Source organism: Filicampus tigris, chromosome 13 (genome assembly GCF_054856515.1).
Source record: "Filicampus tigris isolate MCC_2025a chromosome 13, RoL_Ftig_1.0, whole genome shotgun sequence".
Classification (NCBI taxonomy): domain Eukaryota; kingdom Metazoa; phylum Chordata; class Actinopteri; order Syngnathiformes; family Syngnathidae; genus Filicampus; species Filicampus tigris.
In genome coordinates, this window is record NC_141229.1 from 21,305,956 (window position 1) to 21,332,335 (window position 26,380).

At 39.0% G+C, this 26,380-nt stretch overlaps 1 protein-coding gene across 5 annotated transcripts in view; it reads right to left on the reverse strand.

Moving 5' to 3' along the window:
- The window catches only part of adck1 (aarF domain containing kinase 1), a 76,081-nt gene that overhangs the window by 42,709 nt on the left and 6,992 nt on the right, over window positions 1–26,380 (reverse strand). For 2 of the 5 annotated variants that reach the window (XM_086050276.1, XM_086050275.1), the window contains 4 exons: window positions 26,181–26,350; window positions 21,108–21,247; window positions 20,169–20,252; window positions 2,047–2,250 (listed from right to left, as the gene is read on the reverse strand). In XM_086050276.1, the coding sequence (XP_085906402.1) occupies window positions 2,047–2,250; window positions 20,169–20,252; window positions 21,108–21,239 (420 nt within the window). In that variant the 5' untranslated portion in view covers window positions 21,240–21,247; window positions 26,181–26,350. Of the gene's footprint in view, window positions 1–2,046; window positions 2,251–20,168; window positions 20,253–21,107; window positions 21,248–21,580; window positions 21,657–26,180; window positions 26,351–26,380 lie in introns of all 5 variants that reach the window. The other 3 variants (XM_086050274.1, XM_086050277.1, XM_086050278.1) reach the window with 2 other exon arrangements.

Sequence of the window (26,380 nt, forward strand, 5' to 3'; positions counted from 1 at the left end):
CGACTATAGAATCAACCTCTTAAACCTGAGGTTCTCCCAGAAATTCAACACCTCCAAAATAATTAATATCTTCCATATCTATGCTCTATATTCCATGCTATCCATCTAACAGAAACATCATTCCAAAAGAATTTGAGAGCTTAGACATGTGGCTTTCACACAGGCCCGAATTTTTTATTTCATGTTTCGATTGAAGATGTGAAATTAAGTGTCAGTGCAAGAAAAGCATTATTTTTCTTTTTTTTTTTCTTTTTTTTTTAAAGCGAGTGGTAATTACCATCCTCTATTCTGTTACAAAAACATTGCTAGCGTCATTGTCTACAAACATATATGTCTTAACCATATATCATGTTCGACTGGTTCCGCTGGTTCAAAGTCCACAAGTGCATCGTCTATATCATTGCCGTCACTTATTTCAGAGCTCCCGAATCATCTGCCATCTGCCATTACGGCTCTAAAAAATTCCAGACATCCCAGAGTGCTCATGACACCATCACGTGTATATTCTGATGCATTTCATTGGCTAAGAGACCGAGAATTGGATTAAAAAAAGAAAATGACGTATACGCTCTCCTGGCTTCAAAGGTATAAAGGACGCAACAGCGCTCTACCGGCTCTAGCGGTATAAACACGGTTATGCGCTCCCGGCCTTAATGGGTTTATGAAATGTCTTGTACCCACTAATGTCCTAACTAACTGGGATGATGACCACCCACTGGATCTGACATGAACAGATTGTTTTCATGTATTGAATGGACTGTCACTTGTACAGCGCTTTTCTACCTTTGGTAAGATATGTGTAATTTACTGCCATTTTATGGAGCTTGCAGAATTCCATTTAGAAAATAACATGCGTGTCTGTACAAGTGAAAACAGCTCGAATGGCCACACACAGACAGACACACATAAACAAAACACATCACACACAAGCATTTGTATGGAACAAGAGGAGAAGTGATGAGAAGTGTCCTTTTCACTGTTATGTAGGACGCAAATCAACTCATTTGCAAATTCACAATTTAAGTTATAATCGTTAAAATAATTCTGATTGTTTTTATGAATGACCAACATTTCAATATGTTGTGCATATTGGATAAAAGATGTGTTTGACATTTTTTCAAAAGCTCACTATTGATTATTTGTGTCAGCGCATGGTCTGAGGAGGTTCTAAATTTGTTCTAGAGTACGAAGCCGACAAAGATATTGGTGAAATATAACGTGTCAAACGTGCGTACGCATGAGTTTAAACAAATTTGTGCGTAGGCACAGAAATGCTCTACCTGCATAATTAATTAATTAAATTAAATATCTTAAATGAAATGTTCTTTTGAAATTTGACCAAATCGAAATTCAACAATTGGCAAATAAAGGTTTGTACTTGAATTTTGAGGTACGGGTGCAATACCGGTATATCCACAATCATTTGAGAAGCTAAAACAAAATGACGTTATGATAGTAACTTATTTCTTAAGCCGGTGTTATAAGGGGATGCTCTCTATCCTTTGGTTCAAACACATAGTCACTGCTAATGTAAATCCTAGCTGTTAATGGTACTGTTTCCAAAAGGCAAAACCGCTACAACATACGCTCATTGAATAGGCTCACTGAATAGGCTCACTGAAATGAGTTACAGCACAAATAAAAGTGCTCCTGGTGCTTCACAGTTGTATGGCAACACATGGGGGTCTGGGGCCGGGCATTCCAAAATAGCCATTTTGGCTGCAAACCACAACCCCAGGTGGAGGAAGTCATCAAAGCATGACGCCACAACACAGGGTGCAATCAAGGGGTGAAAATAAGAGGTTTTACCACAAAGTATTTTACAAACAGACAATAATTCTTGCTTTGCCACATTCACATTAAATAAGTAAAATTAGTTTGAACACAAACCAATTTTATTTGGGATAGTGTTACATTTAATTTTTGCATATTGTCACTGTCCTGTGAAACTAGTCATGTGGTGCTCAGGGGCTACTTGGTTCTCACGGGCATAAATATGTTGGTGACCCCTGCCTTACAACATTCCTTTTTGGGGGGGAAATTTACCTCTTTGCCAAGGTCCTCTCTGATGACCTGCTCAACCTCTTCCATGCTGCTCTGAGGAGCGCGACTATGGAGTATCTTCAGCGTGGATGTGTACTCTTCCGGAAGGAGATAATCTAGAGCACCAAGATGCTGTCCAACCTTGATAAAGGTACCACGATTTGCACAGCACAGATCTCGAAGACGCTCCGCCGAACGTCGATGTACCTACAAGTGGTCAGGAAAACAATATATTTGTATTTAAAATACAATATATTTTTGTGGATGTTTAGATAGATAGCAAGATAGCAAGATAGATAGCCAGCCAGCCAGCCAGCCAGGCAGACGGACAGACGGACAGACAGATAGATATTTTCTTGTATAGGAACATTTTCAGCGGAGCAATTTCAAAAAAGTATTAATTTCAGTTTAAACTTTGTATTTTTTTAATGGGTTGCATAGTGCTTTAGCAAAGCTAAATTGATCAAAAGGAAAATAAAAAATAGATCTACTGTAATGTAATTTTGAGAACATTTATTCTGCAGACCTCAAAATTCAAAATCAAAACTCAAGAATCTATTGTGAAAACAAAACTACTGATATTATAAATATTTTATTCTACTATGAGCGCAGATGTGTGCCCTGCGATTGGCTGGCAACCGCTTCAGGGTGTACCCAGCCTACTGCCTGTAGTCAGCTCCAGCAAGCCCGTGACCACTGTGAGGATGATAATGGATGGATATATTGATATACTGTACGTAGCTTATATGCCTCTCCTCCAAGCAGACGTATGCGGTTTCCGAATCTGTTTTGAGAGCATGATTTTCTCTACAGAGTCGAGATACTTGTTAATTCTCCTGGTATTTTACTGTTCAAAGTTGGATAAGCTCCACTTTAATACAGTTGCAGCCAGACTTCTGTGAAAAGAGTGTACAGGTCTTAGCATGGCTTCAATGCATTCACTCAACATTTGTTTGTTCAGGCGAAGAGGTTAGGAGCCAAGTTGTGGATATTGGATAGATAGTTGAGTTGATAATGAATAAAGTATGCTGATCTTTCAAGCTTGAAATAATGTAGACAGTCAATAATGCTTTCAAATGCTCTGAAAAACCTTATCTAACCGAGAAGCCTGCTTGGATGCCTAGCTCATTGTACACACACCTGACTTAACCCATGAAGGCCTAAAGCATCTGGCGAAACGACCCTCTGAAACCTAAGGCCGACTTTAGAATCACCCTCTAAAACCTGAAGTTTTCAACATATACAAAATAATTGATAGCTCAGCCCAAGTAGCACATAGAAATATAATTCCAAAAGAATTTGAGAGCTTAGAAATGTGGCTTTCACACAGGAATGAGTTTATTATTATAAATCTTTCATATATATATATATATATATTTTTTTTTAAATCAACAAACCGCACACAAGGAAAGCCAATAAAACAATACACAAAATAATGTGTGAATAATTCTCTAGACTTCCAAAAAGCTGCACTTAATTCAATCAAAACATATTAAAACAAAACAAATAAAACCAATGTGTCTGTACAAAACAACATGTGATTCTTAAAAAAAAAATTATATATATATACCTAAAGTGTCAATACAATCGCCGCATATGATGACTGGAACAATTTGTTGAGTCTCCCTACTCTTTTAAGAGAAGTAAAAAAAACAAAATATATTCACAGAGCTGAGCATTCCGTCTGAGGGCAGACGCCCATTTTGTGGATGGACGGACAGAGGACAAGAAGTCTTTTAAAAAGGATGGACTAAGCAAGGACGGAAGTGGGTTTTTGTCCATCCATCTATTCATCCCTAACTGGGTCAAGTAACGAACGAACGTGTTGTGTTGGGTTGGGTTCTTTTAAAAACCAAGACCACTGCATGTTCTCTTCAATGGAACCGCCTTCATTAATTGCCTGCACAACGTTTTTCATGTGCTTCAGGATGTCAGGAGTCAGGATGCCCTTTACTAACACGCCCAGCCCTCTCTTGCATGTATAATCCCGAATAGCAATTTTATTTTTTTAGCTAACTGTTAACATTTAGTACCCTATCCCTTTGCATGCAAAGTATGTCCTTGAGTGGGACATCTTTAGACGGTAAAAATCGATACCAGCGAATACATTTAAATGACCCGGAAGTGGAAGTCTTTGTTTCCTCTTATAATAAACTTGAGTTATTTTGCAATAATTATTTTATATAAAACTGAAAACGTTTTGTGTTAAAACTAGGGCTGTCAAAGTTAAAGCGTTAACCATGAGATAAATCAAAATTTTATAACGCATTAAAAAAAAAAAAAACTCTGTTTTACTTACCTTCTGTAGCAGCTCACTTTGCAGCCAAACATAGAGGAGAATTACTGTAGCAAAGACGGACATTTACGTAGTTTTACTTTAAAAGGTTGCTCGATGGGTCATTGGAGAAATCCAACATAACTTGCACACTTTGCAAAGCCAAATTCAAATACTAGGGCTGGGATCGTATTGCGATGTATCGTGATTATTTTTATGCCAAGGCTAAGTATCGATACGTTGATGAAGTATCAATACTTTCAATACTTTATGTTATGTTATGTTTTGCATGTTCTACAACATACTTTTGCAACATTTGAGGTCCTTAAAGTTGAGCTTTGTGAATTGAGTTTTATTTATTGCACTCCTGTGAATCAGGAAAAGTTACTGGAGGTTTATGCACTTTTCAATCATGACACTTGAATACATGTAATATTGCACTGAATTTAAAACTTTGAAAACACATGCCTCAGTTTTTTTATATATATTCTTAGAATATTTAAGTATTGCAATACCTATCGGATCGCAACCCAAATATCGGGATCCGTATCAGATTGGGACAAAGGTGTATAGTTCCAGACCTATCAAATATCATATTAGTTGTACGTCTTTGGTGTATCGTTAAACAATTGTATTTTACAGGCAAAGAATAAAATTCAAGGATCAAAGAAAGTTATTAGAGCAGTCTTTGAATCAAAATACACTTTTTCCACATTAATTCTTATTTTTTTCCACATTAATTCCAAGATTTTACTCAAGTAAATATCGGCTCCAAGCAGTTGAAAAATAGGATTAATCGCGATCAATTATGGAAAATTTTGTGATTGGTTAATCATTTTTAATCACTTTACAGCACTAACACAAATGTTTTGCAATAAAACGCAATAGTATTGCATTATTACTCAATAATATATAGTCTACTGATGTCCCCTGGCTCGCTCCAGTCGGCATCGTCATCATCATCTTCATCACGATTGTTTTGTGTTGTAGCTCAATGCTATCTTGGTTAAACAGTTGCAAACAATTCAATCTACCCACGATACTCCCAGCCAGTAAGTGGATGTGCACACGAAATTAGCCAGCTAATGTTCTTTAAAGGGGAAGCCAACCCAAACATATGTTTTTCAAGAATTTGTTCGATGCAAGACCACTAATTGAAACAAGGCATTCTGATAAATGTACCCGTTTTTAGCCACCTCCGGAGGCGGCCATTTTGTCACTTCTGTCGACTGCTCAGGGCTCAGATAACGACCAATCATGGCTGACCTGTTTTCAGAAGCTGAGCCGTGATTGGTCGTTACCTGAGCCCTGAGCAGTTGTGATGTCATTTTCAGTCGACAGAAGTGGCAAGATGGCCACCCCCTGAGATGGCTAAAAAGGGGTGGATTTTGCTGCTTAACTCATATTCCAGAAACGCAATATTAATCAGAATGCCGTGTTTCAACTAGTAGGCCAACTGGGAACATATTCTTGAAGAAAATATGTTTGGGTTGATTTCCCCTTTAAATAATATATATGAGTGCACGGAGGTTTTTTTTGTTTTGTTTTGTTTTTTTTGCCCGGTGGGGGTGCGGGCCAACGGAATGCAAGGACGGAAGGGCTTTAAAACGACGAGGATGGAGGACGATAACTTTTATGAATCACGACGGAGAGACGAGGACGGAAGGGTACCCAGGTTGCAGACGGAGGACGGACCGACAAAAAAGGGTAAAGTGCCTATCTCTGTGTATTTGTGGATTTTTTTTCAGGACATGTGGCAGATAATAGATGGATGAATGAAATTTAAAAAAAAAAAAAAATCCCATAAAAATTCATAAAAATGGTTTCCATGAAAAATGGAGGTATATGGGGATTGGGAAGAAAAAAAACACCAATAAAAAAAATAAAATATTGAAAAATATTTGCTTTTTTTTAATACTATTTTAATTTCTGAAAAGAAATCTGCTAATATATGAATCCCTGGGTGTTAACTGCGAGTATGCTGTATTGCAAGTGAATATCGGCTCCTAATATCCGTTATCAGCCTCCTTGACTACTAATAATCGGTATTGGTACTGGCCCTGAAAAAAAACATATCAGACTATCACTAAACATATAGAGGGATAGATACTGTATATGGTGCCCTCCTGTCTGACTGACCCAGCTGATGATGATTATGGAGAGCTGCTCTCCTGAGACAAGAGAAAATAAAAAGCCGTGAAATTGGCTCCCATGAACAGTAGAAATGTTCCCCAGTTAACAACGTAGCAGAAAGTCAAAGATTCATGAGAAAAACGGCGTAATTATTTTAACAGAACACAAATGCACATACAGTATGAACTTTTTTTTTTCCATTGCACAACTTTGTGCTTGATTTTGAGCACTCACACATTACAAAGGAGAACTGAAATCAAATATATGTGAGTCTATTGCAATAATATAATCAAACAGTTCCTGTCTCTGTCTTTGAACGGATGTCAATTGACTCAGTCAAGTCTCTATTTCTGGCATAATAACTTGTGAAAACAACCTGGAAGGAAGGCCGATGCGAATTAAATTGTGACATTGGTTTTCCTCCTGCTTGGAGCCTAATCATTTGATTCAGCATCACTCCTCTTTTCCAAGTAATCAGGATGTTTTGTTCCACTGGGGCTGGCTCATAGCTCAATAATGACATCACATCATGGAAATTATGCTTTCTGAAAGTTTGAAATGACTCTGTTCTATGATATATATATATATATATATATATATATATATATATATATATATATATATATATACATATATATATACATATACATATATATATACATATATATATACATATACATATATATATACATATATATATACATATACATATATATATACATATATATATACATATACATATATACATACATATATATATATATACATACATATATATATACATATATATATATATATACATATATATATACATATACATATATATACATATATATATACATATACATATATACATATATATATACATATACATATATACATATATATATACATATACATACATATACATATACATATATATACATATACATACATACACATATACATATATATACATATACATACATACACATATACATATATATACATATACATACATACACATATACATATATATACATATACATATACATATATATATATATATATATATACATAATGTATGTGATGTGTACAATTTAAAAATTTCTAATTTTAAAATTCCAATAACAGAAAACAAACAGTTACATGTAAATAATACCTAATAGCCCATTCATGTGTTGGTTTCAAAACTAATTATACATATAATCACTGGTGACAACTCCTTAATAACTGTGGTAAACCAAGTGTGATTGTATCACAATTCAAAGGATAACAAAAAAGCAATAAATAATAACAGGAAGGCAAAAAACAATTACATCATGTTTAAAAAGAATCATTTTGTAAGAGAGTGAATGACTAATGGGTGTTGAACAATGTATGCAGCAAATAGAAGAGACAACAATAGATATTCAATTTTGACTCCTTGTATCGCAAAGAGTCAAAGGTGAGCTCATTGTTTGCTGCTTGGGCAGCTGGTCCTATATTGAGAGCACAGCTGCAGTAAATGATTTCACTTCAACAGCAGGATTTAACGACTGGGTTTAGCAGACTATGAACAAGGCCCATTTATTATTAGGATGCTCGTGATTAGCTCGTTATTCGGCTCACTGAGGCACGTCGAGCTGCCAAGCACAAAAAAGGGGGTGGGGGATGGCACGTATGGTTAGTGTTTGTCGCATGTTTCCTATAGTCCTAGAAATCCTGTTGTAATGCAATTTAGTAGCTATGCGAAATGGAATAGGTTTTCAGGAGTGGCCAAGTTCAGTCCTCAAGAGCCATAATCCAGCCTGTTTTACGTTTATCCCTATGGCAACACACCTGATTCAAATCATCAGGCTCATTATCAGCCTTTTGCAAATCTTGCTGATGAGCTGATCATCTGAAACAGGTGTGTTGCTGTAGGGATAAACCTAAAACAGGCTGGATTGTGGCTCTTGAGGACCGGACTTGGCCACCCCTGGGTTAGATTAACTAAAATCGCAGCTTCGTCGATGGTAAAAAAAAAATACATATGAACACTTAACTCTTTAAAAATACAGTTTATGCGACTGGTTTCTATGTGACATCCTAATAATGTGCATTCTATGTATGTGCATCTCCCCATGCTCCCCAGATACACTGGCTTTCTGATGTCATTTTAACCAAAAACTCTAAACTGTTCATGAATGTGAATGTTATTATTGTGAATGGTTGTTCCTGTTGTTCGTCTACATGTGCCCTGCCATAAGATGGTAACAAGTCCAGTGTGTCAGTTTGGAAATGACATCATAGATGGCTCAGGGCTCAGAAAACGACCAATCATGGCTCAGCTTCAGAAAAAAGGTGAACTGGGATTGGTCGTTACCTGATCCCTGAGCAACTGGGATGTCATTTTCAGCCGACAGAACTGACAAAATGGCCGCCTCCAGAGGTGGCTAAAAACGGATGAACTCTTATTCCACAAACGCAATATTTATCAGATTGCCTTGTTTCAACTAATAGGCCTGCATAGAACACATTCTTGAAAAAAAATGTTTGGGTTGACTTCCCTTGAACTAAAACATCTGTAAAACAATATATAGTTTGTTTAAAATAGCATAAATGTATGTACGTATTAGCTAATGCTGTGAAGAGTGTACAAACAGAGAAGTAACACTCATCACCATCCTCACAGGCTTTGTAACCTTTTCCCACCATGCCTTTAGATCACATTTCAGTTTCATTCAGTACAATTTCAACATATGTGAACATCCCTGATGAAGATGACTCGTCTGTATTCAATCTTGGGAGACCGTTGCAAGAAAATTTGCATGATACTGTGCAGATGCACAGAGTGAATCGACATTTTCTTGTCTCTTTTATCTCAGTAATGAAAAGACACTTTTCAAAATGGCCGCTTCCCCCTAACTGCCTATGCGCTCTTGCTCGCTCGCTGTTTTTCATGCAACTGAGGAAGCAAAGGGCTCATTCGACATCAGTATCTATTTGTGCCCAATGCTGCCAGCTCACACTCTCATCCTCCCGCTGAAATAAGCATGTGCTTTGAAGAAAAAGTGGATCTTGTCTCTCTTCATAAAGCTTAAGTGTGTGTGCGTGTATACAGTGGATATAAAAAGTTTACATAACCCTCATCAAATGCCAGGTTTGTGTGAGAGAAAAATGACACTAAGATAAATAACTTGAAAAATGTATGTGCAATAATCTGGGACAATAAAAGGCAACCTGGTAATAAGGGATGCATTTTCAGAATTTTCTTTCATTTTTCTCTTCTGATTCACAATGAATCACGGACCTAATATTTTGATTAGCAGTAGGGCTGGGTGATACATCATTATGGTATTGTCATATCAAAGTTAAAACGACATAGGTCGCGTGTATTTGCCATGCTTGTGTTGCATGTAAAGCTCAGTCCAACCAATCACATACCTCCTTTTCAAGTTTGGCGTTGATCAACAGCTAAATCCAGCCAATGACAATGGACTTTGGTGGTCCATGTGAGTGAGCGTTTCAGTAGAAGCAAGTCTGGTGGGTTTGATAGAGTGCTTCGGAGACTGGTTTGAAAAAATTGCCTTGCTTCATCTGACCATATTGAAGTGCCCTTGAGCAAGATACTGAACCCCCAATTGCTCCTGATGATGCATCATCAGGAGGTGAATGAGGAAACAGTGTTAAAGCACTTTCAGTACCTAGAATAGAAAAGCGCTATACAAGTGACAGTGCATTTACCATCAAACAGTGTAAGGACAACAACGTCCGTTTCTGCTTTTTACCCAACAAGCATGTTAGCACTTACCTTCTTCAGCCCCTTTACATGGCATTCTTTTGTCCCATGAAAACCAAATGGCGAAAGGAAGCACGCCTATATTCCAGTCGATGTTTCCTAACCCTGTTGTGAGATCTGACACACACCCTCCAAGAGAATGCCACTAACAACGTGAAAGCTGGCTTTGAGAAGAAGGTTATGCCACGTTTACCGAAACAAACACATCATGCAGACAACAACGAAACCACAGCTAATGACAATCAGAGGGATCTTGACAACAACTTTATGGATGTCCTGAAAGAGCTGAAGGTACCGGTAAAACAGTCCAGATACCCAAAGAAAGTGAAAGAAAACGATCTATGTGGAACCTGGCAAGAGTGAGAGGTATGGATTTTCCAGATTCAGAGTGCGACAAGAGCTCAGAGTTGGATCACAGAGGATCTGAAAAGAGTGGATGCGAGACCAGCAGTGAAGAAGAAAAAGTGATGGTAGGGACAAAAGTAGTGAAAGCTGTGATTCACCAGTCAGACAGTTCTGAGATTGATCCCTTTATGACTATTGCTAAAAGAAGAAAAATGAGAATAGATGTAGAGGTAGACGACTATGACCTGTTTGAGTTCGATCATGAAATCCACTTAGTGATCGTGATCACGGAGGAAGACAAAACAAAACGTTCTTGATTAAAGCAATGGAAAAAAGTGGCTTCAAATGGAAGTGGCCAACATACAAGGATGTTGTTCTCTGGTATCTGGTGGAAAATGGCACATAGAAAGGTTGGAAGCCCAATGAGTTCATCAGAGTGCTTCAGAAATAGGTGAGCCGTGAGTGGTCATTTCCTGAGCCCTGAGCAACTGTGATGTCATTTTCAGTTGACAGAAAGCGCCAAAATGGCCGCCCCTTGAGATGGCTACAAACGGGTGGATTTTGCTGCTTAACTCATTTTCCACAAAGGCAATATTAATCAGAATGCCGTGTTTAGACTAGTAGAGGCTATAGAACATATTTTTGTTAAGATATTTTGGGGGATTGGCTTCTTCTTTAAAGGTTGCCGACCGCTGACCTAGGGTCATGTTCAGGGGATGGGGCAAGGAAACTATCAGTGAGGCCTCAATGTCCTCTGCTAAAGTTGTATTATGATGCTAGTGAAGGAGGAACATATGATCTTTTTTTCACTGCAGCCTCCCAAAAAGCTTTGCTGAAAATGTCTTTAGTAGCAGGTACAATCAGTTATCCACCAATAGCAATGGGATTATCAGATGTAGCAATGCAGTCAGCCACTAAGACTGATGCTTTCAGCACAAAAAACATCTGTTCCAGTAATGGCCTTCAATTGTTTTTGTACTTCATATTTGTGTTTTTTTTCTTTTCTTTTTTCAAATCTAAAAAATAGCTTGTCTTTTAATTCAAGGTGCGTCTCAAGCAGGAACAGTGAAGACAACAAACCTGACGAGACACAAGATGGAAGAGTTACAGTACAAGCATGCCTCCAGTCAACATTGTTATCATACCTAATTAATTTCACGCTGCTCATGGTTGCTCTGCTTTAAAGTGTACACCAGTGTTTCCACTGTCATATACATTTATGTGTGGTGCGCAGCCACAGATTAATTTTGGTCACCTGCATCAGTTTTGGATTAGGGAAGCACGATATTGGAAACATATGCAATATGTGTGTGGAATACTGCAATATACTGATATTATTATGATATTTAACACGTACCTACAGAAATGACATTTTTATTATCCAATGAAAGAAATGTGGCAAAATAAGCAGGCTTGATGTATTCTTATCTAATTGTAATAACTTTCTGTTTTTTTGGATGGTGATGCAGATTTAAGATTACATCTGATTGGTCAAAGTCAGATAAAAGCATACAATTCCATAAGAAAGTATTACATTCTTGCACATATTTGCGATCCGTATACTGCACTTTGTCATTATTGCAATGACAGTATTTTTTTTTATATATTGTGCAGCCCTACTTTTGGTGCCACGTGTCGATATGTAGCCAATAGGGATGTAACGATTCATTGAAACCTGATATAAAATCGATATAAATGCTTAAAATACGCATCGCATGACCTGTTGTGGAACGCTAACATTTTGTAGCGTCTGCTACGGACTATGGAGGCATTAGTCAGCAAACTCACATTTATTAAAAACCAAAACACAGTTTTTGTATACCCGCTATCCCACAGTTGACATCAAATAGCAAGAGAGCACGTCTACATGCGCTGCTTTACGGTCACTGTGACCACGTACTGATGGTGCATTTAAGAACTCGAAAATACCACCACTCAAAATTAACACAACAGCTTAACCTTTACCACTTAACACTTAACCCAGAACCCTTAATGGCAACACCTAACAATAAAAGACATAACATACCTAGGTCGTTAGACTATACTAATTTAGAGTGGTAAATAAATAGGTTCCTCCTAATCTTTAAAGTTTTATTTTTCATTCAGGAAGCATACCACATTTTGAATGGGTAGATCTTATTACCGGTATGCATATTAGTGAAGCAAAACAAAACGTTTCCGATCATGGTTAAATAAAAACAAAATGCGAGTGGTGCCCAATACGTCTATTTGTTTTTCTCATTTGTTAGCGTTGTGTAATGTAACGTAAGCATACCGTTCAGCCTGTTGTTGCCTCTATTCTATTTTTATTTTAAATTGTTCGTCATTTAAATTTTAAATGACATGTCTGTTCTTGGTGTTGGATTTTATCAAATGAATTTCCTACAAAAATGCGACTTATACTCCAAAGCCACATACATGTTTTTCCCTACTTTACTATGCATTTCAGTAATTCAGTAATTATAGGCCGGTTTCAAATCTCCCATTTATTGCGAAAATTTTGGAAAAAGTCATAGCGCAACAACTTAGTGACCATATGGCCGCTAATGATCGAATTGAAATTCTTCAGTCGGGATATAAAAGACTATCACTCTACTGAGACGGTAAAGTGACTAATGATCTTCTCCTAGCTATGGACTCCGACACATCATCAATACTACTGTTACTCGATCTTAGTGCTGCTTTTGACACCGTCGATCATAACATACTATTACAACGTCTTGAAGTATGTGTTGGTATCTCAGGCTCAGCACTTTCTTGGTTTAATTCTTAGCTCTCAGAGAGGACGCACCCGTGTAATTCATGGCAATGGGACTTCTGAGTTTTGTCAAGTTACATGTGGAGTCCCGCAGGGATCCGTACTGGGACCCATATTGTTTAGCATATACATGCTTCCGCTTGGTGATATTATACGTAAATATAATATTAGTTTTGACTGTTATGCTGATGATACCCAATTATGTATGCCGTTCAAGATAACAAACCCGGCTAAGGCTAGGTTCACACCGCAGGTCTTAATGCTCAATTTGGATTTTTTTTTTAAATCCGATTTTTTTGTGAAAGCGTTCATATTGCATTAGAAATGCAACCTTGGTCTTGTCTGCTGTATGAACACATGCGTCGTCAAAGTGGCCCGCATGCGTACAAGAAGAGACGACATCACACCCAACGTTGTGTTTGCGGAAGTAAATGTGGTCCAGCGTGTCGGGGCATTTATACAGTCAAGCGATTAGGTAGCAGGTAGAAATAAATACAGTATCTCATTTCATGGAGACATCACTAACGATGAAGTCACATCTTAACCGTGCGTAAAAAATGAATCTATCTGAGCTGTGGCTGAATTACTACGATCGCCATAAATGTCCACTTTATGCTTCATGTTTCAAGGTGGATTCAATTAAAGTAAAATATAAAGTAAATAGTGTTACTCATAACAACTTTGTAGATTCGATCCCCTGCTGCCAGCAGTTTCCCTCTACCTGCACCAAGCACATTTTGGGCTCCGGATTACGTCAATGTCGGATATATGCGACCTGGCCGTTTAGACCGCGAACGCATTGCAAAGATACGTATCCGATCTAGGACCACATATGAAAGTGAGCCAGGTCGCATTTGAAAAAAATCGGGATTGAGCCGTTCAGACTGTCATATAAAAATCTGATACAGGTCGCATATGGGCAAAAAAATCCAATCTGGGTCGCATTTGCCTGCGGTGTGAACCTATCCTTATTGCTGTAATTTAGAGGTGTGCCTTGCCGAGATTAAACAATGGATGTCCCTCAATTTTTTGCTTTTTAACTCAGATAAAACCGAGATGTTGATTATTGCCCCTGCTCGTCATCAGCACCTATTTAAGAACACCACTTTGAGGTTCGATAAATGTAATATTACCCAAAGTGATTCAACAAAAAATCTTGGTGTTATATTCGACTCAACTCTGGCTTTTCAAATGCACATTAAGAATATTACTAGAACTGCATTTTTCAATCTCCGTAATATTGCTAAAATTCGTCCAATTCTATCGAATAGTGATGCCGAAATTTTAATCCATGCGTTTGTTACATCTCGCCTTGATTATTGTAACATTTTGTTCTCTGGTCTTCCCATTTCTAATATTAAAGGTCTGCAGATAGTCCAAAATGCTTCAGCCAGACCCCTGACAAGGACGAGAAAGTTTGATAATATTACTCCGGTACTAGCCAATTTGCATTGGCTCCCAGTCCACTTGAGATGCGATTTCAAGGTTTTGCTACTTACCTACAAAATATTGCACGGCTTAGTACCTTCCTATCTCGTCGACTTAGTGATACCATATCAATCAATCAATCACATTTTATTAATATATCACTTTTCATACATAAAAATGCATGAACACTTTAAACTCAAAGTGCTGTAAAACATCCAAAACACAACATAAAAAGATGACCCGTTCTTGCCCTCCCTTCTCAAGGTTTATCATTTTTCTCACAACAAACCCAAAGACATATATCCATCCATGAGTACATCAGCACTCACACACACACGCGCACACACACCCACACACACACAAAGCACACAACCTGATAAGCTGTGTTAAAAAGACATGACAAGGCACAGAGAAACCATATGAGGAAAGGCTACCCAAGGGGAGCTCATCCACGCTGAGGGGAATGACAGCCCACAGCCACAGGGGTGCCACCACCGCAGAGACCTCCGGGTGGACCCCACACAAAGTGTAGAGGCCCCCGGTCACCCGGACCCAAGGAGCCCCTGCGATGACGGCCCCCGCAGGAAGGGCAGCCACCCCCCCAATGCGGAGGCCTCCCCATGAGGGAACACTGGAGCTAAAAGCTAACAACAACAGAGAACAACAAAACTAAAAAACGAAACAGTAGTATAGTCTAAGAACTAAAATCAGTAAGGTAAAATAAGAATAATCCTCAATCAAAATGGCTGAATGCAGCCTCGCCATGCGTTTTGGTCCTCACCCTTGGAATAATTTGAAGGGCGGCGCCAGAGGCGCTACCTCAGTAGAAATGTTTAAAACACGACTAAAGACTTATTTGTACACTTCTGCATTTAGTTTAACTGTTTGCTTTGGCCTCTTTACTGCCGCTGCTACTCTTTTCTCTGCCCCTTTTTCCCAGGCTTGGGAATTAGGTGATGACGACCGAATTGGAGGTTGCTGTTTTGATCCCACAGCAACTGACGGCTACAAGGTCGGAGGCTGACCACATCCTCGGAGGCGCTGCTATGGAGATTTCTACATTGACCATTGGGCCCCTGCTCACTTGGGCCCCTGCTCACTTCACCAGATGTCATCTTCTGCAGCACTTCATTTGATTAACTTTCACATTATTTTAACAAACACTGTACAGTACCATAATGTGTGTTAAATGTTGCCCACTCGGCATCCATTGCAGCCTGATTATCCTGGACGGGGGATTCCCCCCATCTGTGGTTTCTCATTTTTCCCCAGATGTTTTTTTTTTTTAGTTTTTCCTTGCCCTCCTGGGGGTTAAGATCAGGGGATGTCGTGTATATGCTGTCGGCATGTGAAGCCCTTTGAGACTTTCCTGTGAATAAGGGCTATATAATTAAATTTGACTTGACTTGAATTTTATGGCTAGTGCAACTTGTACTCCGGAGTGACTTACAGTATCTTCACTTCGAAACATTCCTTCTTGTTGGGTAAAGCCTACATACAGACCTGAGGCTCTTCTAAGTATAAAAATCTAAAATTAAAAGTCAAAATTTAAGCTGCGAAAACACCATTACGAGAAACGAACCAAAGCTGCAGCGCCAGACGACGAGCACAGCGATTTATTAGGGCTGGGAAAAAAAGTCGAGCAAGTCGACTTCAAAAAAAGGTCCACGAATATTTCCCCCCCACCCAAGGCAAGTCTGGGCTTCATTGTACTCCATTCACACAGACATTTATATCACATAAGTCCAATGTGCAGTGCGCACTCAAACATGACCTTTTTCACAGTCTATTAGCACCCTCTTTTCGTGAGAAGTTGACACTGCAGTCAGTGAGTTTTTCCACAGGGGCACATCATGTTGTAACGTCGCCACAGTAATTATGTTTGATATAATTTTGACACCAGATGCCCTTCCTGATACAATATACATTAAAACACGGGCAGTGGATTGGAAATAGGATCTATCATACTCATTAGGCTAGTAGCTATATGCTAGTGTCCTGACTGGTATTTGACCCATGGTTATCTGTGTGAAAGTCAGCAACCCACCCCATTGCTCAGCTGCAGGGTAATGTTATAGGTGGTATTGCAGTACCACCGTGTGGAGCTAGGGTGTCACTGCACTTTGTTATATTGATGTTCCCGCCATTGTGGCCTGAGCCAGTTGGACGATGCTCACTCACGAGTTGCTGCATTAAACCGACAACACGGAAGTTATTCTCGTGTCCTTGTGTTGTTAATCACACCATACCTCCAACTGGTAACATGCTTTTAATTTACCATTCAAGTTACAGTGTAGTTACCCCAGCATCGCTAGTTGGTATGTACAGTATGGTGTTTGTATTGTAGATATCATGTTATGATGGGTAACAGTCAGAAAAGGAAAGTCATTTATGTTGACCTGCAAGAATGCTAAACTTAGCTTAACAAAACTGCGAAAATAAATAAATAGAAGTGAAAATAAAAACATATAATAGAAATAAGAACAACAAATATAATACAAATACAAAATAAAAGCAAAAATACATATAAAAATCTAAAAATTAAAATGAGCTGGAAAAATAAATGTGGAAATACAAAAATAAATATATAAATACAATCAAATATCAATTTATTAATTATTAATTTTATTTTTCAATTATATTTTTTGTATATGTTTTTATTATCACTTTTATTTATTTTTTGTTTTGGTCCTCCATATTAACGGGCATGCCATCGCAGTAATGGCATTCTTGGTGCGGGGTGGAGGGCAGCAAGCGAGCGGGACAGTCACTGTATCTTTTATTGAATTTAATTGTATTTAGGATCTTTTATTGTATTCTATTTGTTTTAAACAACTCCTCACATCCACTGCTGGCTGTTAGAGCGGCCGTAAGAAGCACTTGACCTGACGTGAGAGAGAGCACTACACGATTGCCTGTTGTAGTATGAAAATATTGTTTACTTTACTGAGAATAATGTTGATATACATCAACACTGGCAAACTTAATTATTTATAGATGCATGCTTATTGAAGTCAAACATTCTACCCCCCCAAAAAATAAATAAATCACAGCCCCATGATCTAGTGTTTTGTTGTTTTTTCCTCCTATGAACATTTTATACGCATAACTCTGTTAACCCAATGTCTACAAATATAACGTTTTAAAGTTGTGTGAATTAACTTTGTTCAACACATAAAGATATATATGCAACTGTTAAATCTTATGTCCACCATTAATATAACCCTAGCGACAAGAGGTGGGCATTCCATCAGACTGACAGGCGCCTGTTTTGCTGATGATTGACAAATGACGGGACCCCTTTTTGTAAATAAAGTACTGACAAATGTGGAAAGTGGGTTTTCATTCAACACTGTAATCGTCACTAACTGTGTCCGTCAGTGACGGTCTGTCCGTCAGTCACTTAGTAAAATGCCCACCTCTGCTACTCTGCTAGCGACAATGTCAGCTTCTCATCTCATTTCATACTGCCTAGAGGCTCAAAAAACCAAAAGTTATCATCAAAATATTTTGAAAATGTTGCAATTTAAGTATTTATTTGCAAGTTTATGTACTGCATGTTTGAAAGCAGCTACAGTGATACAAAAGATCAAGATCTGCTCCTTCGTTAACAAATAAACTATTTACATTCAAATCAAACTATTCCACACTTTTTTTTCTGTGAACAGTTTTGTGCGCATCATATTGTACATCTATGTGTATGTCCATTATTTGTTGCCTTGTTTTAATCTATGGTCTGCAGCGAAGCCATTAAAAGAACACCACAGACGAAGTATAGAGGGTTTCAAAACGGTGTGTCTCCAAACAGAGCCAGGGAGTCATGATCGCTAAGCCATAAACTGAGGTCTGATCAGCCCCAGCTAGGACATCTGTAGGAAAGTGTATGATGTTTAAAGACTCAAAACACCGATGACTACAGGGAAGATGTCTCCAGAAGCCTCCGTAGATGTATTTAACACTTGCAGTGGGTCAGCAATTACATTCATTGAAGACTAGTTTTATCTTGTTCATGTCTACTGACTTGAATGGTCATTTGTGTACTGCACCCATCTTTAAAACTTGGGGGCCAGATTTGGCCCTCAAGGTAAAGTGTACGGTATCTCAAATGTCTTCACATACTTTTACTTTTGTTTCTTGACATTTCATTTTATATTTGCATATATTGAATTGTATCATTTACCACGGTTACAGGTATGTAGAAGATTATAATGAATATTATCCATGTAATAAACCAGCGGTTCTGAAATCGGGGCACGCATATTCCTTGGGGTACGTGAAGGCACTTCAGGGGGTGCGTGAGATTTAAAAATATATTTAGGACAGTGGGAGAACAGCTATTTTTCATCCAAAAAATCTTTGCGCTGGTTAGGGGGTACTTGGTTGAAAACATATTTGACTGGGGGTACATCATTTAAAAAAGGCTGACAACCGCTCGAATAAACAACAAAGAATGAAAACACATATTGCATTTACATCCTCAGTAACCGGGTTTTAAATGCAGCCTTTTTCATCACTCCCATTGAAAACTTGTGAATGAACATCTCTGCTTAACTGTTCACATGTGTTGTGATTAGGGATGTCACGATATCCAAATGCCATGATACGATAATATCACGATATGAACCTCGCGATAATTATCACGGTATTGTGGGGAGGTTGGCAATACATAGAAAGCTCACAATACTGTAGAAAAGTTTAGGATATTGCAAAAAAAAAAAAAAAAAAAAGTCAGTCACGGGCTCCTATTGGCAAATAGCGTGGGTCTTAAAATTGGTGGCATCCAATTAAAATGCACTAATAAACTATCCACCAGAGGATGCTGGAACAGCACAAATGGAAAACAACTTAGGCTTTTAAACAGATTTGCTGCTATTAATATCGTGACATGACAACAACGATATATTGTGACAATTTTAATAGTGCGATATCACGATATTGCCCATATTGTGATATCCCTAGTTGTGATCTATTTTAATTGGGTGTATACATGCGCTACTACGGAACAGCCATGTTTTATAGATGTGTGATATACAAAGATCTATGTAAACTACACATTTTTTTCAAAATGGAGGTCATTTGTCTGTTTAGCACTGTAGTTGCGATTGTTTTTCGATTTATTACTTCTGATCAGACTGGCAAAAGGAATACACATACCACCCCTATAAATCCCAATGCTATTGCTATTTCAGTTCAGCCTTTTTATTTTGATTGAAGTGTTTATATAGAGCATATATATGTTCATTCGGTTTGGGCATTCAGTTTCATTCTAATCGTAACACACGGCTCCATCTAAACCCAGCTAGTGAGTTAGTTCATGTACTTGTCACCCCCAAAAATTAAATCATTCATCACTTCTCACATATTTCTGCTTATTGTTCAACTTGACTCCTTTCATGTTCACCCTACTTTCCTTGTCAAATGAAACATGTTTTTAGTGTACATACCTTGGACTTAAGGGCCCAATATTCCTCTGTGCCATATTCCACATATTTGAAAGCAGTCAGATAGTCATAGCTGATGACAGCAGTCTGCAGAAGAACAAAATAAAAACTTGTAGAGAACTGAGTAGCAAACACACAATTTTAATAGGGCTGCATCAGTGCTTTGTACAATCATTAGGGGAAATGTCAACATGAAGCACATTCTAATTTGTCATCTGCTACAAAGTGTACAGTGCTAATTATTTTTAAAAAATGAAAGAGTACGTAGTCAAATATTCTTAAGCCTCTTTTCCATTGTACTGGTTCTTCCCCGAAAAAGCCTGATTCCGTCCGCCCTGTGTGGTCGCTTTTGCATTGCACTTTTTCGAGGCTGTGTGGTTTTACTGGAACCTTTCCTCAGAACCTCTTCCAAGCTGGTTCTACAACACAGGCCGAGCAGGGGCATGAAGTCATTGTCATCTGATTGGCCGTTTCTGTTGAGCGATGCGGCAAGGAATCCTACTACACACGTCCATTTCCAGGTTTAAAGCGAGCGAGACAGAGCCACCCGCCACCCAAGTCATAAAAATGCAGTATACACAGTATTTAACCATATTTACAATTTTAACTGTACCAAATTACAATGGATGAAATAGTGAAGCTTGTGGTAAAAAATTTCGCAAGAGGCGTGCATATCGTCCACTGAAGTGAACAAACCCGGCGACATGCGGACTGATGAGCTCTGGCATACAGATTTCTTGAATTAATTTCCAAAGTCAATAAACTCTTAAATATCTGTGGACCAGATTTCAGGCTTAATACTACAGTGCAAGCTAACCTCCAACTTGATTATAACATACATGCAAACTTGATTCCAATATGCATACAATTAATAGTTAAGCACTAAGCAGTTGCAATTAATTTCATGTTTCCAAAATAGAACAAATAAATGCAGTATCTTACAGTGGCAGCAGCTCGTCCAAAGCGGATCAAACTTAAGTCATTGAACTCAAATCTTCTATTATAGAGGTAAAATCCAGAAGAGGCAAACACTGCAATGGCCAGAGAGGGGACTTTGAGCAGCCGGAGAGCCATCAGTGGCACTGTGAGAATGAAAAAAAGAATATATTTTACATCACAGGACCGAGCTGTTTCATTTTATATCATGACTCAAATGTTCACAGATTTTTTCTCTCAGGCTCAAATTAAATAGTTGTACTGTAAAAAAGGGCTCATATAATATGAATGTGTATTAATTAGAGGATTAGCAAATAGTTGTTGCGAAACTACAACACCTGCCTGGAGAGGGTTAATACTATCCTGATTAGGGATGGGTACTGTTAAAGCAACACCGCGTAAGTATTCGACCATAATAAAATATTTTATTACTATAACTCTCCTAATGACACATCAACTTACAAATGGTTGAATGGTACCTTTGTCATGGCCTGAGAAGGTCTGTACAGCTTTTACAGGCACTAGGAAACTTTGAGGAGGAAACCACAAACCCTACTACACAAAAAAAATACAAATGTGCTGACTTCTTTACAGCATATGTCACTTGCCCTTAACCCACTCGTTACAAGGACAAAACATTGTTATATTACATTGTTTAGACATTAGATTCATTACATCATCGCCATTCATCCTAAACGCAGCTACTGAAAACAGAAATGCAATTCAGTCCAACTGCAGGTGAGCGAGAGCTCAGGATTTCACGACAGTACACTTACACTATGCGCTGACCCGCTAGTGCTCATGGGAAATGTGGTTGACCTCACTCAAACCACTACTGCTTTTGTCCACATGGTGCAGCCATAATCAATGAAAACTGACTTGGATGAGCTTAACATTGGCATTTATATAAAAGGTTTGCATGTATAAATGACATCAGTACTAAAATGCTCCCCCCAAAAGACTGTAGTGATTTAAGGGCTTTTTTTGTGATTAGATTTACGACAAATTGCCGCGCCCCTTTTTGGGGCTGGGCTTGTTATTTTTTCCGTCTCAGCGGTCTACGTTACGGGAGGGAGGCAAGCATGGCAATATTGCTCGCTTTGTCAGTTCTGTTGTCTAAAACGGCGACCGATCGCCACCAAAATGCAAATGCACATTACTATATTTCGGACATTTAGCGACGCTAAACTCGTGTCAACTCTCAGGAGGCAGACGCTGACTGGCGGTGGGCAAGCAATCAGGCAAGCATGGATGTTTATTTCCCCACTTCCACTTCCCTCCCCGGCTAACAGTAGAATAACTGTACAGCTAATAGCAACAACTAGCTTCAGGCCGTTAAAACAAAAGAGGTTAACACAACCACATTAGCCCCTTACTGTCCGCCTAGTGTGTGGAGGTGAACATGAGCCTGCGTCTTCATGTCACAGGGTTGCCTCCCAAGCGGTTGCATGCGTTGTCCGACACCGCTTGCAGCAGCGAGAGTGGAGCGGCGTCAAAGTGAGGTAAGACCTCATCGAACACCAGCGGTGTCTTGAATGTACGCATCCGACCATTTCGGCTGTTATGTTCCATTGGACCGCGTGTTGTCGGTTGAAAAACTGTGGCCATTCCTCATCCAAATTATGCACATCCACTCATTCCCACTTCAGTCTCTGTAAATATCCCAACTGGTGTTAAAAGCCTCGCTCGTCCTAACTATGATCAGCAAAGAAGCAGTGTTTTTTTGTTGTTGTTTTTTTTAGCAAAGAAGCAGTGTGCACTCGTCCCAGCATAAATCTATGTAGCCCTGCTCACTTCCAAATTTCCTCATTCTCACATAAATCAGAGGTTAATCCTTTTGATATGTTGAAGTGGGCATTAGTAGGGATGTCCACATACATTTTGGTGCCAATTGATCACCGTTTTTGGACGTTATACGCAATGAAAGTAGTATGTCTTCCAATCGAGAGTTTGTAATCCACATATGTCAAAGTCAAGGCCCGCGGCCACCACCGGCCCGCGATATGGTTTTCTACGGCCCCTGGGATGATATTGCTTTATTATTAGATCCGGCCCGCAGCCCGCAGCAAGCCGGTGTTGGTAGCAGATGTGATCGGGTACTTCACGCCTGCCGATGACATCACGCTTTAAAATATATTGTAGCGTCTTCCAAGAACACAAACGTAGTTTAATTATCACGTTTTTATTAGTCCAACCGGCTACTGTGGGCCGCAGCCGACGCCAATACACCAACACAGTACAACAACCGTTCAGTCAAAAAAGAGCAACGGCTCTCATCTTCGTCCTCCGCTCCTCTCGCTCGCATGCCCTCCCATCCAGCACGATGCATTCATCAACCTCGGACATAACACAACTTGGCAAGACACAATTTCGACCACAACACAGATAACCCAATTCGTTCCGTTATTTCTGTAATATATTTCTTTGCATCTATGTTTGCCACCCCCTGGCTGTTGTTATAACGAACATTACCGCTACTTTTGCGAGGATCGTCCTTCGGTCGTCTGCGTGCTAATTGAAGACTTCACCTCACTTTTCGTGTCTTTCAGAATCGGATTGTGGTGAAAAGTTATTGGGAGTAAAATACGCTTTATTAAGAAATACTTCATGTTAGAAATCTCATGTTTTATTATTAGTAATCGTTGGCATTTGATAAATTCATTGAGTTTCGATGTAGTACTGAGATGTCCAACACTATGAGCAGGTATTGAACGCTCCTCGAGCGCTAAGTGTTGATAGCGAAGGAGACGTGGTTTCTTTTCTTTTTCCTCCTTTGACACAGCTAGCTAGTAGTTTGTTCGTGCCAGCAAACTCAGTAGTTGCAGATTGCCCGTGTTTCACCACGTTTGTTGTTGCGTGTAAATGTTAAAAGGTGAGTTTCATCATTTAGGTTCATGTCAGGTAACTTAACTGCTGTACATAACAGCCTTGATATGTTCTCGTGAGTGATGTCACGTTGATGAACATTAAGTTAGTTATTTCGGCTAGTATGCTAACTATTCTAGTGATGAAACGTGTGAATGTGTGTTGTATGTATTGTTTGGCTGTTTAATTGCTTAATACAGTGAATTGTAATGTTTAGGCATATTGTTAACTAATAGATATGCATTGGATGATGTTGCTAGGTTATTCTTTGTCTGTGTTGTTGCAGACCACAATAAATAGACGTGTCAAGTGGAATACGGGCCTGTGTTTTCTGATAGGAGCACCCACATTCATACCTGGCCACTCTAAAATAGAGTCAGCTGGAGACATCATACCAATCATATGATCTTCTCCGTTTTACTTCACATTATGTACAGTTCATACAATCTTGCACCCCGAGTCAACCAGAAAATTGTTTCTAGTTTGGCAGGAGAAACGCAAATGTTCCACTGATCTTGTTTCACAAGACGGGTAGCGGCTTCTTATCGGGTCATAAACGGAAGTGACGTACGAGCTGCCTCGCAAAAGTAGCAATAATGTACTTTATTTTATTTTTTATTCAGTAACTACGAACATACAAACACAACAGCCAGGGGGGACAAACATATGTGACAAACATAGACAAACATATGTGACAAACATAGAGGGAAAGAAATAGATTACAGCGTGACATATAAAGCGTGACATCATCAGCAGGCGTGAAGGACCCGATCCAATCTGGACATTTTAAAAATTTCAATGAACATTCTATCAGTCCGGCCCTCGGCTTGTCGCAAATTTTTTTATTTGGCCTTCCGTCCATTTGACTTTTAACCCCTCTTGTAATCGGTTCCTCCAGTGACTCCAACCGAACAAGGATAGAACGGTAGGGGGCGCGGCCATTCTCCTCATTAACAAGAGGCATTATTCATGGAGTCACTTATTTCCTAATTTCTCCAAAATGTATGGATAAAATAGAAAATGACAACAATTTTCATTTTCCTGATCAAAATATATAAAATGAACTTGTTAGTGAAAACATGGCCATCCCCACATCCCTTTATAGTTACACAGTGTTGCTTTAAAGGGGAAGTCAACCCAAACATATTTTCTTCAAGAATATGTTCTATGTAACCCCACTATTTGAAGCAAGGCATTCTGATAAATATTGTGTTTGTGGAATAAGATTAATCCACCCATTTTTAGCCACCTCTGCGGGCGGCCATTTTGTCACTTCTGTCGACTGAAAATGACATCGAAGTTGCTCAGGGCTCAGGTAATCAAATCAATCAATCAATCACATTTTATTTATATAGCACTTTTCATGCATAAAAATGCAACTCAAAGTGCTTTAAAACATTCAAAGCAAAACATAGATAATTAGGAAAGAAAAAAAAAAAAATCTGTTCATGCCCTCCCTCCCAATAAACCCAAGACAGATATCCATTAGTACATCAGCAATCATTCACACACACACCCACACAAAGTGCACAACCTGATAAAATGTGTTAAAAAGACATGACAAGGCACAGAGAAACCATATGAGGAAAGGGTACCCAAGGGGAGCTCTCCGCGCCGAGGGGAATGACAGCCCACGGCCACAGGGGCGCCACCACCGTAGAGGCCCGGATTAGACAGGCGGACCCCACACAAAGTGTAGAGGCCGCCGGCCACCCAGACCCAAGGAGTCCCTGCGATGACAGCCCCCGCGGGAGGTGCAGCCACCCCTCCCTCAAAGCGGAGGCTCCCCCATGAGGAAACACTGGAGCTAACAGCTGACAACGGCAGAGAGCAACAAAACTAAAAGACAGAACAGTAGTATAGTCTAAGAACTAGAATCAGTAAGATAAGATAGAAAAAAATAATCTTCAATCAAAAGAAAAGATAAATTATTTAAAAGTTGTTGAAAGCCAAACTAAAAAGGTGTGTCTTAAGCTTCCTCTTAAAAATATCAACAGTCTCTGCAGACCTGACGTCCTCTGGCAGGCTATTCCAAAGGTGAGGACCAAAATGGCTGAATGCAGCCTCGCCATGCATTTTGGTCCTCACCCTTGGAATAAATAAAAGGCCGGCGCCAGAGGACCTCAGGATCCGCGAGGGTTGGTATGATAAAAGCAAATCAGATAAATAAGATGGCCCAAGACCATTAACACATTTATAAACTAATAAAAGTACCTTAAAATCGATCCTGAAACACACAGGGAGCCAATGCAGCAATTTCAAAACTGGCGTAATGTGCTTCCGCCCTCTGGTTCTCGTCAGCACCTGAGCGGCTGAATTCTGCAGTAGCTGTAGAGGTGAAATGCTCTTTTTCGGGAGGCCAGAGAGCAGGGCATTACAGTAATCTAAACGACAGGAAATAAAAGCATGCATCA